We start from the raw sequence: 16,756 nt of genomic DNA, 5'->3' as shown, positions 1-16,756 counted from the left end.
CCAGGTTCTTAATAAATAACATTTAAAAATGCAGAATTAAAACAAAACAGAGCGAACAGCAGGAGCAATAAATAATGCAGCCCGAACGTAATTTAGAAACACGGCGAAATAAATTGCAGTAACTTTTTATACTTCTAACAGCCACTTGCAGCAATGAGAAAAAGCTTGTCATTCATGGCCATCACGTAGCACATGTCAGTTCAAAATTTAAGCTATTTATCAACTGCATAAACATTTGCTTAGGTTTCCATTCCACCTGTCTTAAGAGTGTGGGAATTGTTTCTCTGCATTTTGTTCTCTGTTGGGTTTTCGTTTATTATACCGTGAGCTCCCTAGAGTCAGAGGGCCAGCTAATTTGAATTAAATAAATAAGTAAACTTGCTTCTTTGTTACTGTTTATTATTCAATTTAAATAGTCATCATCCATTCAAAGCAATTTAAAACACCAAATAGCAACTAACAAAAAAAAAACAACACCATAATAAAAACACATTGCACCAAAGGCAGGTTAATAAACCTCTTTACCCAATGCCAGATTTTCGAAAAGGCAAGCAGAGTTGGGGGTCATTGGGGGAAGGGGGGGCAATGCTGGGTGTCCAGAGAGAAGGTGCAGTGACAGAGAAGACATGTGTCCTTTGTCCCACCAGATGCTTAAGTGACGTGACTATGAACGTGCCAACTTTGTCAAATTGTATCAAGAGGACAGAGGATATTAGGAACAGATTATAACCAGTACCAGGAAGGGTCTTATAGGAATAACAGTCAAACTTATATATCGCTCCATAGTGTTTTTTACGGTCTTCTCTAAGCAGTTTACAGAGTCAGAATATTGCCCTCAACAATTTGGGTCCTCATTTTACTGACTCTATAAGGATGAAAGGCTGAGTTGACCTTGAACCAATCAGGATCGAACTCCAGACTGTGGGCAAAGTTTGCCTGCAATACTGCTTTCTAACCACTCTGCCACAAGGGCTCCTCTTGTTATAGTTAGTAATCTATACTTTGAGTTAAATTCAGAGGCCAACCGGCTACTGGTAAGATTTACAATACTTACAAAGAAGTGTTGTTACATGGATATACTGAAGGATTTCCATAATTATTTGCGCCAATGCATTGTGGAGCATCTGAGAGATCTTCAAATACACCCCCATTTAGAGCACATTGCAATAATCCAAAGCATGAGAGATTACAAATAGACCCTCTCAAACAAACAACTAAACAACTAAACAAATCTTCTTCTGCAAAAGTCCTCTGCCATATGCCCTTCATGAAATCATCATCATTATTTTGGGTTTTTTTTCCTGGCCAACCAAAGCTTAGTTACTGTGACAGGTAAAACGAGGTTTTCTGGAGGTAGTAGTAGATCTAACAGTGCTGTCCATGATCTTTCCCACAGGTCTAAATTAAAAATTCAGCATCTTCGTTTTCCACATTGAGCCTCAATAAAAGGGGAACAGTTTCTACTTATTCAGAACAGGTGGCAATCACACCATGAACAGTTTTGGAAAAAAGGGGGAGATCTAGAATACAGGCCCCTCTCTCTGTTCCTCTCTACAATTATATTTTTTAAAATTTCCCACCAAATATTCAATCTTCTAAAATAGAACTGCCAATTCAAAGGGCGAAAATGAGACCATCCCATAAACCATCTCAAATCATGTATGCAAATCCAAGGAAAGTTCTGATTCAACCTAGAGCATTAATGATGCTTCCTTTAGCTTTGCCTCTGTGGGGTTTTTTTCTGTTCTGTCATTTTAAATATGCATACAACTTTACATTTGCCTTACATCATTTTTTTTAAATAATAGTTTTATATATATAATTGGGGCATACCAGGCGTTGTGACTTTAAATATATACCTTTCTCCCTGGCTCAGCTGATAACGGATCAGAGCCTGTGGCTTAGTGGTTAACACATCTGCCTAATATGTAAACAGCCCAGGTTCGAATCCCAGTAAGGGTATGGCTAACTGATGAGAGCTAAATAGCTTGAAATAGATCTATACTAGTCTCCCTTTATTTATTTATCAGCACAAATACTACATACATACATACATACATACATACATACATACATACATACATACATACATACATACATACATACATATGTTATATTTGTGCTGATATATATATATATATATATATATATATATATATATATATATATATATATATATATATGATAAAGGAGGAGAACCTTATGTAAAGGTTCTATACTAGTCTCCCTTTATTTATTTATCAGCACAAATACAACACACACACACACAAACACATACACACACACACACATATGCATATACATACACACACATACATATATATAATCAGTCAAGTGAAATGTTGAGTTTTTCATTAAGCATTATAAAATCCTCACATTATAGAATTTATTTTCAGAACAACTATATAATATATACCCCTGTTCAAAAAAGTTTAGAAAATGATAGTGCCGTTGAATTGTTATCCCTTTATACGGGGTATAAAGTACCTCAAACACAATAGCCTTGTCTCCTTTCTTCTGACAATAACTTTTCAGTAAAGTAATTCTGTAAATGCAGCTATAGAAGAAACAAAATGATTAGCCCTCTTTCGTTTCGTAACCCTGCTTTGTAGTATAATTTCCTCGAAACGGAAAGCAGCAAGATAAAATGCTGACGTAGAGATCAAAACTGTACTTGTAACTCTGCCTTCAGTTCTACGGTATGATCACTTCAGATTAATGCTGGGTGATCTCTGCTGGTGCAGTGACACTGCCCTCCTCTGCTTGGCAGCAATGCTATCCAATCACATGCCAGCTGTCATACCAGTAGCTCTTTTGGGGGGGGGGGGAGGCGTAGGAGCTTTTCATGATTTATAAGACAGCTTTGCTTCCTGTTTATCAGATGGTGATGAATTTGGGAGGCGAAACCAAGAAGGTTCAGAGGACTTGTGCCTGAAATTGCCACAGTCTTGTCTTCTTCATCACCAGATGCACAAGAAACAATACTTTTGCCATTTTGGGTGGTCAAACATCACAGTCTAGATTTGACTACATCTGGATGGCCTGGGTTGTTGCCAGAATGGGGGTTGCAGATGATGGGGGGAGACGAGAGCGGTTGGGAACAGTAGTGGGTCCTTCTGGAGGGCATGGATGGTGCCTCTTAGCCAGCCTATGAGAGTGGAGGGTGTGTGGGTGGCTGGTTGGTGGGTTATAATGTGGTTGTTGTCTGTGCTTCCTTGGCACTGAGATTGAGTGCTAAAGTGCTTGGGGATACATATTCTTCCCCCCTTATATGTATGGTTTGCGTGGTGAAATATGGGGGTTCTCTGTGTTGGGAAACAGGAGGTCTGGGTTAGGGAATAGCAATAGCAATAGCAGTTAGACTTATATACCGCTTCATAGAGCTTTCAGCCCTCTCTAAGCGGTTTACAGAGTCAGCATATCGCCCCCACAGTCTGGGTCCTCATTTCACCCACCTCGGAAGGATGGAAGGCTGAGTCAACCTTGAGCCGGTGAGATTTGAACCGCTGAACTGCAGATAACAGTCAGCTGAAGTGGCCTGCAGTACTGCACCCTAACCACTGCGCCACCTCGGCTCTTCTAATATTGGGGCCAGAGGTGGTATTCGGCTAGTTTGCACCAGTTCAGGCAAACTGATTGTGGTGGCGGAGGGCTCACCCACCCAGACATCATCACAGATGCTCTGCACATGTGCAAAATGTCCTGCGCATGCACAGAAGCATCATATGCAAGTGAAGCACATGCACTCCTGGTTCCGAACAAGTAGCAAAGGTTAGAACATTTCATGCCTGATTGGGGCAGTACATTTTGGTAATAACTGATTTGGGGAGCTATGCCAGGAGGATGGGCCACCCTCAGAGAACATGATCGCAATGCTTCATACTGGTGTCTTGTTCCAGTCCCTGGACCCATTCCCATTTCTTGGTCATCAGGCCTAAAGATGCCCTGGTTTTCTCTTGCTGCTGCTAAATGCAGGCTCAATCTCTAATAAAGCCTCCTTCATTTGTGATTGGATCATATATGAAACAGTTGACCTGATGCATATCATTGAGACCTAGCTGGATCCAGAAGGAAGGGCTAGTTCCTCTTTTGGAAATGCGCCCATCTGGGTGTCATGATTAGAACAAGCTGAGAATCCAGAGTAAAGGTGGAGTAATAGCGAATGCTATTTCGGAGTCTCTGGTGGTTTTCAGAGGTGCTTCTCCACAATCAACTAGATGTGAGATCCTCTTGAGTTCTAGGGATCAGTTGGGATCATTGCTACTGTACCAACTTCCCTGCTTGATAGTAACCCCCTTTTCTGAGCTCCTTGAGTCTAGTTCCCAGGTTCAATTCAAGGTGTTGGTTATAACCTTTGAAACCCTACATGGCACGGGACTGGGACACTTGAGGGACTGCCTTTCCCTGACTGGCAGGAGAGGTGTGTGGAGGTACCACCAGTTATGGAGTTTTGTTGGTTGGGATCTAGCAAGAAAGACTTTTCTGATGTAGTTCCCACCCTATGAAATATCACTTCCCCCCAAAGTGAGGTTGGTTCCAACCCTTTTGGCCTTTAAAACATGGTTTTAATTAGCTTGGGGGGTGTGTGTGTGTGGAATGAAGCTTAGATGGTTATGTGATAGTCAATAGCAAAAGCAATAGCAGTTAGACTTATATACCGCTTCATAGGGCTTTCAGCCCTCTCTAAGCGGTTTACAGAGTCAGCATATCACCCTCACAGTCCGGGTCCTCATTTCACCCACCTCGGAAGGATGGAAGGCTGAGTCAACCTTGAGCCAGTGAGATTTGAACCGCCGAACTGCAGATAGCAGTCAGCTGAAGTGGCCTGCAGTACAGCACTCTAACCACTGCGCCACCTCGGCTCTTTTAAATAAAATGAACTCTCTGTGTATTCCTGTCATTTTGTTTTTTATTTGTTTGTTTCTTGTGTTTATTTTAATATAAATTGGCTGTTTTGACAGTTTTATGGTTTTTTTTTAATTGCCCAGAATCACAATGTGAGATGGGCAGCCATACATATGTGATTAAATAAAAAAAAATAATAGTGTAGCACAGCCTTCATTGTCATTGTGCATCATGTATACAACAAAATTGGTTTGTAAATATATGCCTTTGTTTCTAAGGTTTAGGACCACCTAGTCTAATAGGTTTTCTACCAAACCAAACAGAGCATTTATAGTTTTAATACACAACTAGTCAATGCGAATAAACCAAGTGTTAAAGGGTTAAATGTTGGGCCCCAGTAGATAGGTATTTCTGCTTTTAAAATGAGTCCGCCTGTGACAGGGCCTTTAAATAAGAAAGTTACTGTAAAAACGCTGAGGTTTGCTAGTAAGGTCATATGACATATGGACAGATCCTTGTTTGTGTGCATTTCCAATAATCTTTAAAATGCCAATTTTCAATTTGGTTTTTCCTTTAAGAAGGAAAACAAAAAAGGGGGGAGGGAGAACCACCCATCCCTTTAGAGTTGAGAAAAGAAAAAGAACCAATTGCCATGGCAACATTAGTTAAGGTTTTTTTCTTTTTTTTTCCTGTTTCCACAGATCATCTCCCTGTTTACTAAATTTATTAAAGAAAGCAAGTAAAGGTTAATTTCTCCCCTACAGCAAACAAATGAAGTGCCACTGAACAGCACAGAGATCAAGTGATACATGTGAGTTTGGTCAATAGTGCCCCAGTATTCTGTGTCTACAATGGCTATATAGGAAGGGCATCAGTATTCAGCTGGAGAACACTTGGACTTTTAAAAAAAGAAAACATTGGATAAGTGGAACAATAAGGGATCTAAGACCCATTAAAGGCAAGAATATTGCTCTTTCCTTCTGCAGGGTTTGTATTAGGTAGGTTCTCAATATTTCCACTTTCAAGAAATCTTAATTTATGCTTCCGAAATCATCATTGTGCCTAGCTACAAATAGTGCCTAAAATGGTTTTATTTAAAAATCAAATCTCCTGTACAATATACTCAAACAATAGCAATAGCAATAGCAGTAGACTTATATACCGCTTCATAGGCCTTTCAGGCCTCTCTAAGCGGTTTACAGAGAGTCAGCATATTGCCCCCAACAATCTGGGTCCTCATTTTACCCACCTCGGAAGGATGGAAGGCTGAGTCAACCCTGAGCCGGTGAGATTTGAACCGCTGACCTGCTGATCTAGCAGTAGCCTGCAGTGCTGCATTTAACCACTGCGCCACCTTGGCTCTCAGTTATATACTGCAGTTATATAATGTCACCTCTCCAAGATAGCTATTAACTTTATGGGAAAGGCATGGGGAAGGGGACTAAAATGGCACATTAAGTTATGTATTGTATAGACGTTATATAGCGACGATTCTACCCTATAAGTGTACCTGGCCACTAGGAGTGAAGGGAATGGAATTATTAGTCTTCTAACAGCTAACAGAATAACAGAGTTGGAAGGGATTTGTCCAGCCCCCCTGATCAACCAGGAAATCCTGTAATAGTTCAACCAAATGGTTGTCCAGATTCTTCTTTAAAATTTCCAGGGAGCATCCACACCAGAGGTGGGTTCCTACCAGTTCGCACCTATTCGGTAGAACCGGTTCATCAAATCTACCGAACCGGTTAGAAGAGGTTCCACCAGTGGACCCGGAAAGCAGGCCACACCTACAGAAGAGGTTCCAAAATTTTTTGAAACCCACCACTGGTCCTTGGATATGATTATTCTACACTATCATGCTCCTATTTATAAAACTCAGTGCCTCTGTGAAAGGTAAGGATGACTACTGCGTTTGTGGTGCAATCAGAACATTGCGTGTGTTGAAGTTGTTTTAACGCAAACCAAAGATGCCTTTTGAAAAACAAGTTGACATGCTATTCTTATGCATGCCAGTGCTGTGTGAGAGGTAATTTAAGGTGCTCCTGACAAGTGTCGTCGGCATCTTCATATCCAGTCACATGGGCAGCAAGCCACTCCCATTCGGTCACATGGGTGGCAAGCCACTCCCACAAAGGAGGCCACACCCACAGAGTAGGTTTGAACAATTTTTGAAACCCACCACTGATCCACATCATCTGGAGGCAAGTCACACCATCTGGAGCCAAGAAATTTATCCATATTTCGAGGTTGGTTCTCTCACTGATTAGTTTCCATCCATTGCTTCTTGTCCTGCCTTCAAGGGGCTTTGGAGAATAGCTTGACTTTCTCTTCTTTGCAGCGGCCCCTTAGATATGGAACACTGCTATCAGGTCCTTCTTTTCATTAAACTAGATGTGCTCAATTTCTGCAAACATTCCTCATACGTTTTAGCCTCCAGTCCCTTAATAATCTTTGTTGCTCTTTTCTGCACTCTTTCTAGAGTCTCAGTATCTTTTTTTTTTAACATCGTAGCAATCAAAACAGGATGCAAAATAGAGACATGAACAAAAAGCACTTCAACATAGCACCATTTTCATGTTTCAACTCTTCCAAATCATTTTATAAGTCCAAAGTGTAACCATCTCCATTTCTGCAGAACAGGCAGTAATTGACCCATAATCCCCTTCCAACAGACCAAGAAAAAGTAAATTCTATAAGTAGACTGCACCAAGGAACCACAGATCCTGTCCGAAGTCCCTTTACCCCTTCTGTTCTAGCTAAAATAAAATAAAACAAAACACTAGAAATCTCACATCCAGGTTTTCAATGCATGTTGTATGCATTTATCTGGTCATTAAAAAGAATTCTGAGGATTTATAATTGGGGTAGCTGCCAGCTCCATTCTTCCTGCATTAAAAATGACAGTTTGTCAATCTTCATCCATGATTCAGTTAGACAACTGTTAAGTGTCACTTTAATAAATCAAAATCATAGTAAGATAATCTGCAATTTGTGTAGACGTTGCTTATCAAAACAGTCATCTAGAAGGTATACATCAAAAAATTAAATAAAGCTTCTTTAAACAACAAAATTAAGGCTAACTCTTTATGTACTTCTACCTCTTCTCAGTCAAAACTAGGGAAAACCTGGAAAATAGATTAAAAACTGTATCATTCAATAAATCAAACAAAAATATTATGAACATATTAAAATAGCAGAATAGACTGAGATAAAAAAATACGCAGACAAAAGGAGCAATTGGTACTTGAAATTCAGTTCTCGGATCTCTTCAACTACAGAACCAAGTTATATTATGGAGGTGAATTCTATGCCACTACTATATTAGCTTTGGCATTTAGAAACTTTAAGGGAAAAGCTTAAAATAAAAAAGTAAAATTCTTGTAGATAAGAATGTATTTGCTTATGCATTTTCATTCCTCTCTAGGCTGCTCCTAGAAACACAAACCATCTGCTATTTTTTATTATTATTATTTACTGTACTCTATATATTCAATAGCTGCTCTTGATTTTGGCAAGTCCCTACCAAAACAGCAACAGAAAAAATGAACCTTTTTTTTCCCCTCCCTCATTTTCTCTGTACTTATTTGAATCCCATTTAGGAAAACAGCCTCACAGTATGGGAATCATTATTCTACAAGCAATGAAAATACAATACATGGGGCCTTTTCCACTCATATATATGAATAGGCATTAAGCATAGTAGGGAACCTTTAGTTGTTGTAGTTCTAGTAATTATTTTGACAAAGTGATAGCAGCAAGCAGAGCGCATATATAAAAAGCACGCTTTAAAACTAAAATCTTAAGTTACAGCATATACATGTGTGTCTAGTTCAAAATGTTTCTGGTTAAAGAAATGTATTTACTCCCCTGCATTTCATTTCTTGCTATAGGAAGCTTGGCAGTGGAAGTATCATATTATCTAAACTTGTTTTGTATCCTACCTTGTGGGCTAGTACAAGGAAAAAGTGGATTATATCTGTTAGGGTCACACACAACTTTTCAAGGAACAGTAGGGAGGGCTTGCCAAGTATCTAATTTGAATTATTTTATTTTCATTTTTCTTTTACTGCATGATGTACATTTTGGTAGATTTAATGCATCTCTCTAAAAGAAATGAAATATGAAAAGATTCCATTGCTTTAAGGGAGAAAGTACCAATCCTTAATAAATCATAACAAAATACAATGACTATTCATTATTATTGACTCGACTAGTAAATAGATGTTGATATTTCTAAACTGTTTTTCCTTAAATAGTCGCTATTAAAATATAATGCTTGGCCTTTCAAATAATTTCAAAATTATTTCATTGACTTGATAAAAGACAAGCTTGTTAAATGATTGCTTGCCTGTTTCTGATGAATAAAAATTGCCTCCAAAGAAATGCAGTATACAGAATCTTGAAAATGGAATGTGATTGACTATTGTTTTTCCAAACGATTGAAGCGTAATCATGCTTGGAAGGATTTTTGCACGCTAGGAAATTTTGGTGGACTTATTTCCAGAGCTGCTATATTTGTTGTCTTAGTAACTACTAGGGCTTGAAATGTCTGCACTATAAATTGCTATTGGTTTTAGGCCAATTAGTATCAATACTATGTCTAACTAATTCCTGCATTCTCTTATAGTACATGCTGTTTCTTTGTGACTAACTTTAGTTCATAAGCTCTTGAAAATAGGAAACAATATTGTGTACACTACGTACAGTGATACTCTGCATAAATAAATAGTAATTTCCATGGCGGTTGCCACAGAATTCGAGAATTATTGGGGGGGGGTGTCCCTTATTTTCTCACAGGACTTCTAATCTGATAATCAGAACTCCAACATGCTCAAACTAACCACACACAAAAAAAACTAATGTAATATTAACTCTTAAGATCAAAATGCTTCTGATAATCAGAAAATCCAGATAAGGTGAGTACACTGATTTTTCAGTTTTTCTTGCACCGATATTTTCTCTAAATAATAATTAAAGGAATATGCCTATAAAACCAGTTTCTAGTTTAGATAAGATATGGCAAAATGTCTTGTTCTTGCAGCCTCAGCATGCACCAGTATAAGTAGTCAACACAGCATGCTAGGTAGGTGTACAGTATATTGAAACGGACACGCTAGTAGAAATGAACAGTGGAAACAGCAAATGAAATCACAGAACTGCTTCTCAATATAAATGTTGGATGAAATACAGTGAGAAGGGCTCCTTATTCTGCAATGCTTCAGACAGTCACAGGTTGAACACTGCTGTAGCATCACTCTTAGATATAACATTAAGCTATCTGACTAGCATGTATATTCCCCACCTCCCCCCCCCCCAAAAAAGTATTTTCCAGAGTGAGATGTTAAAATAAATATGTTCATGTTCCTTTGGAAGTATGTGCTATTTAAGTGGGTAATAAACACATGCAAACTTTTTGCTGAATAGTCACAGTTAATGGTGAGCTTTATTAATAAGACGCCAGTATGTTCATTTTAATACAATAAAACCAGAGAAAAATGGCTATATAAAATGGCATCACATTTTTTCCCTTTAGTTGTAAAAAAAAAAAAAAGTATCCTAGATATTGAAACGTATAAAAAGGAAAAGGAACTAGGACATGTGTGGAAAATTTCAAAGGGTATTTATGTTCAAAGTTTAATATTTGGGGTTCATAAAACTCAGTAAGTGATTATGATTTTTAGGCTTCACTGGGATTTTAGATAACGCATAGCCTTGGGGTTTATATAATCTACCTTCTTAACTCATATCTAGAGAAATGAAAACCCTATGCATCTTTTTTTTATTTGATAAATAATAAGGAAAAGATTCTCCAACTAAATTAGTTGGAATAAAATCAGAAGAGGAGGGTTATCAATGAAATAACTGTGCCACGGTTTTTAATGTGCTCCACATTTTATGATGGGATTCAGAAACTATCTTAGTAGCAAACAGAGTTAAGTCCTTGGAACTTCAATCAATCAAGCCTTTAAATTTTTTTTAATACATAATGCACACATAAACATTATTATCTTGGAGACACGTTGACATGAGAGGACCCTGTTCCTTTACCCGAGTGGATGAGACTCGGGATATTAAAGAGTTAAGCATTCCTGATCTAGGGTATTGGGAGATGACATTTTGATAAGTGAAGAACAGAGGAGGATATTGTTTAATAAATGGCTTGACTTCTGCCATCATGATCTAAATTTTGCAGAACAAGGGTCAAAAGACCCGCGGGCACACCCTTGAAACTGGGGGGGGTGTTCTTTAGACTATATCGTCTTAATATGTAATTACATGTGATTACATATACAATGATTATAATCGTTGTCCTATTAGCTCTTTAAATTTAAAGTGCAAAGTGCAGCTTTTTTTTTTTAAATCAGGGAAACTAAGCTAGTGATTCAACTGAAACCTTTCAGTGAATATGCTAATGAGGAAGGAAATTAAGATGTTCTCCCAGGCTCTGGATATCTCTGCAGTCACCAACTGTAGATCTTTTTCTGCCAATCTCAAAAGCATGGAAGCAAAGCAGCCACATAACTAATCTTTCTTCTTCTTTTTCTATTTTTGTTTCTTTTTTTTTTGGCCAGGCTATAGATCTCCTTCCTTCTTACAAAAGATATATATGTTCTCCCAAATCAAACATACAGTAGAATCTTTCTGAATAATAATAATAACAATAACAACAACAATAGTAATAACAACACTGCTTGGATCTGCACGCATATTACGAAAATACGTTACGACGTCCTAGGCCCCTGGGTGGGGCGCGACTAGTAACCAATGCCAAATCTGGCGAAACAACTGGCCACTGTGATACAATTGTATCATCATCATCATCATCATCATCATCATCATCATCATCATCATCATAGACATTGCAATACCAGGTGATAGCAGGGTCGCGAGAAGGAACATGAAAAAATCACAAAATACCAGGACTTAAAAATTGAAATTCAACGACTATGGCACAAACCAGCAGTGGTAATTCCAGTGGTAATCAGCACACTGGGTGCTATTCCAAAAGCACTGGAATTACATTTAAAACAGTTAAAAATTGACAAAATCACCATCAGTCAAATGCAAAAAGCCGCACTGCTTGGATCTGCACACATATTACGAAAATACGTTACGACGTCCTAGGCCCCTGGGTGGGGCCCAACTAGTAACCAATGCCAAATCCGGCGAAACAACTGGCCGCTGTGATACAATTGTATAATAATAACAACAACAACAACAACAACTCCGCAGCAAATGCCTTTCTACAGTATTCCTCATTTAATCACAAGAAGCAATTCTTTCCCTTTTCTTTCAAGAGATGTGCTACTTCTCAGCTTCTTGCACATATTAAGAACCTATTAATTACTGAAAGTGAAGCTGTACCCTTCTAACCTTAATTCCTCCCATGTTCTTTATAATTAGCCAGCAGTGCTTGTTATTAGTGTGACAGAGGTATAGGAGAGGTTATCTTACATTTATCCTTTTTTTTTTCATTTCGGGTTTTAGTACGATGATTTATAGCCCTAATTTTATGCTGCTATGATGACAAACGTATTTCAACTTTAATTCATATGTATGGTATGGAGTAAGAAAACATATGATGAATTGCACTGACATGCAAAAACTTTTTCTTATCGCAAATAATTGAGTTACAGGACTAAGTCTTGAAATGTATCCCCAATGTTTGCTTAGTTAAATGTATTGTTTTTTCAGTTTGAAGGCACTTATTAAAATTAAGGTCAATAGATGGAACATCAATTCCTGTAGGTCTTTCCTATAAAAATATTTTGAAAGGAGCCTTAGATATAATAATCCTTTTAAATATGATCATATTTAGCAAATTATATTCAATTGTTAAAATATGGATTTTAATGCCCGTGCGCGCACACACACACATATATGATAATGATAAACTACATTTCTCTAATTGTGAAAATGAAAGGAACATTACAAGCAGCATACCATCATATTTCTCCATAGAAATGCTGCCTTTCAGATTATTCCGTATCCAATCTATATCGATTAAAAAGAGTTAAAATAAAGAGCTACTGTGTTCTGTTAATTGGGATTTTATGTAGTTAGAAAACTAAGGCTGATCTATTAATAGGTGATGGCTATTTTTTTTCCCAGTCATTCTATAAGCAGTCTAATTCCAATCACAGATTTACATTTTGCTAAATTTAGACACCAGAGCTGTAGTGCTTGAGAGCATAAAATGTTGAGGAAGAAAAACTCAAATGTTACAGCTTTTGCTTCCACTGTCTTATTCTTCTGCCTGTTGTCTAGTCCACTACTACATCAGAATGCACTGCAATATTTTCCCCCTCCAAAGTGACACAAACTATTCTTAACTCTTACAAAACTGCTCCCAATGGTACTCCTCGCCGTGAAATAAAACCTCCTTTATCTGTGAGCCACATACATTTGATCAGTGCCGATTAAGCATGAATCTGTATACAGAGGTTCCTACATGATAATAAGATTAAAAATAAACCTAAAATCGCAAGTGTCAGGTGCCAATCATGATGCATTTAATGAAAGAATCAGAGGTTTAAGTCCCCAACGGTAGCTGAAGAGGAAGGAAAAAAACTGTACCAATATTATAACTTTCCCCACTCACTTTCTTCAGGATTTAATAAAAGAGGATCAGCATTGATACCATTGGATGAGCCCATTTAACTGGTACGTGACTTCCCTTCTTGGGAAAGGGATCTCAGCGCTCCTTTCCAAACTGGGAAAACTGGTGGTATAGGCAGCCGTTCGCAACCACATCATAACTGTTTGATTTGCTAAAACATGCAGATGCCTGCATTTCTTTTCCATCAAATTTCAAACACATACACACAGAGAGAAAGAGAGACATGCGCGCGCGCGTACGCATGCACGCACCCAATCTGGAGCCCCCAGAGCTGGAATACCGGACACATAGCAAGGTTATTAAGTGGCATCAACAGGAGGGCAAAGGGAAATCTTGGCTAGTCAAAGAGGATCCCAGTGGGCAAACAGTAACACCGTTTTTTCTCTTACTCCCAAGGGAACAAAATAGAATGAGAACACCAGAATGTGAGGAGGGAATGAAATGAAAGATTTTTCTTCTTGCAGCTGAGAAACCGGATGAAATCCATCATGGTGGATATCCCAAGAACCACAGCCATAGATAAGGTGGCTGGGAATTCTTCTAGTGGTAACCACAAACATATTCAGTGGGCCCCACCTCTCTCTGTCTCTCTCTCTGTCTCTCTGTCTCTCTCTCTCTCTCTCTCTCTCTCTCTCCCTCCCTCCCTCCCTCTCTCTCTCTCTCTCTCTCTCTCAAAGGTCAATCTTCATTTAGACAGAAGCTGGCCTTTCAGCACCATTTTGAAGCATGTCAGATATTTCAATTCCTCGTTCTTTATTCAAAGTGAGTAAAATGACATCAGAGGCAGTAAAGAGCCAGGCATCACTTGTCACCTGCGGTAGCTCCAGGGATGTAGCTGAAAGAGGGAGCTCTTCGGGGGCAACGAAAAACACACAACTTGCTTCGGCTCCAAACTCTGCAAACCTCAAGAGCACCAATCTCAAAAAGAAACAGAAAGGTGTCCCCCTCTGCCTCTTCTTGCCTTGCTCCCCACCCGCCTGGCAACCAAAAGTAATTCGAAGAAAGCCAAAAAAGGAGAAGGGGGGAGGGAGGGAGGGAAGGAGGAGGGGGGAGGCAAGGGGAATCTCCATGGATGCTCACTTCACAAAATGACCCTCCATCACTTTAGAGGGTGGCACATACCCTTGAGTAATAGATAGCAGAATCAGGATAGAAATGTTGTATTCTTTTCAGTAATTTTCTAAAAATTAAAAATAAAAATCCAAAGAGCAAAGAAAGGCGGAAGAATTGTCAATTTTTTCAAGAAGCCAACTACAGAAAGAGACTTTTGCTGTGTGCTGGTCACACACACACATGAAGTTGAGTTTTAACAGGGAGCTTCAAGGGAAACAAGAAATAAGGCCAGTTTCAACAGTGGCAGGTGCTGTTTATCTTGGGAGTAGCAGAATCATGGTTACTGGGTACCTCTTCCACACTCACCCACCCACCCGCCCACCCACAATGAAACACTTGAGAAAGGCCAGCTAATGAGAAGCAAAGGCAATTCAGAAGATATTGTTGCGCATCTCTCTCTCTCTCTCTCTCTCTCTCTCTCTCTCTCTCTCTCTCTCTCTCTCTCTCTCTCTCTCTCTCTATCTCTCTATCTCTCTATCTCTCTATCTCTCTATCTCTCTCTCTCTCTGTGTGTGTGTGTGTGTGTAGGGGGGAGGGAATGGAATGAGTTGTGGGGCCAGGGTCAACAATCCACTGGGAGTTGTGTAAATCCTCCCGTATTCTGCCCACCTCAATTTCAAAGATTAAAAAGGATCCCAAATAAGCCAATGTGGGTTGATTGGCCAGTGGCAAAAAAAAAAGAAGTGATTCCTGGAATGTGGGTCGCTGCCTGTTTCCCATGCAAGAGCACAGAGAAGGCTGGTGAAGCCTGCCCACACACACACACACACACACACACACACACACACACACACACACCACAGAGAGAGGCTTTGCCCATTTTTTTTTTAGGCTGAGCAACAAGGAGAAGCCCCTTGGAATGGAAAGAGAGCCCCCAAGGAGGATGACTCAAGCGCCCCCCGCTCTCCTTCCCTGCTGGCTTTCTGCAACTTGCGAAAGGTTCAAAGTGCTTAGCCAAGCTGCCCGGGGAAGGCTCAACCTCACAGCCCCCGGTGGGCAGAGGGAGAAGAAGAAGGTGGCATGTTGCGGGGGGGGGGGAGGGAGGGGGCAAAGAGCTCCATGCCCCCCTGGGAAGGGGACGCCTGCTATTTTTGAAAAGGGTGCGGGGAGAGGGGGGGGAAGCCTTGGTAGCCCACCTTTAGCATTTCCACCCACCCATCGTTCCATGCAAAGTGAATCTCCATCCATCCCGGGATAGTCCCGGACACAAGGCACAAAAGACCGTTCCCCAAAAAAACACGGGGGAGCCCTAGGCGGGTGGTGGAAGAGCAGGTGCCCGTTTCGAACGAGTGGGCGAAGAGGGCAAAGGGGGCCCGTCATGCTCCACCAACGCCGCCTTCAACCAGGCTCCCCCGAGGAACGATGTCAGGGGCGGCAATCCCGACCAAGCGAGCCAAACCGGCCCGGGAAAGAACCACCACCACCCCCTCCCACCCACCCCCCCAAAAAGCTCCCCCCGGTTCGTGCCCCATCCATCCACCCGTCCTCCTCCGAAGGAGGCAGCTCCGCTTCGCTGGAAGGAAGGAAAAGAAGCCGGCGGCGGCGATGCCGGCGCTTACCCTGAGCTGCAGTGAGGAAGCCCGCGCCGAGCACCACCAGCAAAGCCTCGAACCGCTTCCACGCAGTCATCGCCGCAGTTATTCCACACGCATCGAGAGGAGGAGAGGGGAGCGAACCAGCTAGGCGGAGGAGAAGCAGCAGCAGCCGGGGAAGGGGGCTGGTTGGTGGGGAGCCCGGAGTGCTGGAGGGGAGGCGGCGGGGGGGAAGAGAGAGAGAGACCTCCGGGGACGCCCCTCAGTGGCGAGCGCGGCTTCCCCGTCCGGGCCCGAATGGACTAAAGCCGCCGGGGCCAAAGCAGAGTCCCCAGGCGATGCCGGGCAGCGGCGCAGCTCCCCGGGTGCCGCGAGTGGCAGCAGCCGCGGCGGCGGCGGCAGAGCCTTCGACGCCTCCTCCCGCAAGACTGCCTGCCTGCCTCCGCTCGGCTCCTTCTCATAGCATCAAGTGCCGGCGAGCCCACTGCGGGGGACGGGCGCGCTGGGAAAGGGATCCTCCGCTCCGCCGACTCTCTCTCTGTCTTCCTTCCCAGGCGAGGAAAACAACCTCGCGGCGACTGTCGACGGAGAGACGCCAAAAGCGGGAGGGCGACGAGAAGGGAGGCTGTTGGGGAAGCCGCTGAGG

General features: G+C 41.2%; 1 protein-coding gene across 1 annotated transcript in view; it reads right to left on the bottom strand.

Annotated features, from left to right (window-relative positions):
• The window catches only part of CSMD1 (CUB and Sushi multiple domains 1), a 1,072,234-nt gene extending 1,055,975 nt beyond the window's left edge, over nucleotides 1-16,259 (bottom strand). The window contains exon 1 of the mRNA XM_087718982.1: nucleotides 16,138-16,259. Within this exon, the coding sequence (XP_087575108.1) occupies nucleotides 16,138-16,207 (70 nt within the window). The 5' untranslated portion in view covers nucleotides 16,208-16,259. The remainder of the gene's footprint in view (nucleotides 1-16,137) is intronic.
• Nucleotides 16,260-16,756: the final 497 nt, after the last annotated feature.

Source organism: Thamnophis sirtalis, unplaced genomic scaffold (assembly GCF_051295495.1).
Source record: "Thamnophis sirtalis isolate CommonGarterSnake01/CBP01778 unplaced genomic scaffold, rThaSir2_p1.2 scaffold_6, whole genome shotgun sequence".
Classification (NCBI taxonomy): domain Eukaryota; kingdom Metazoa; phylum Chordata; class Lepidosauria; order Squamata; family Natricidae; genus Thamnophis; species Thamnophis sirtalis.
The sequence above is the reverse complement of the archived record's forward strand: the minus strand, read 5'-3'. Positions and strand labels throughout refer to the sequence as shown.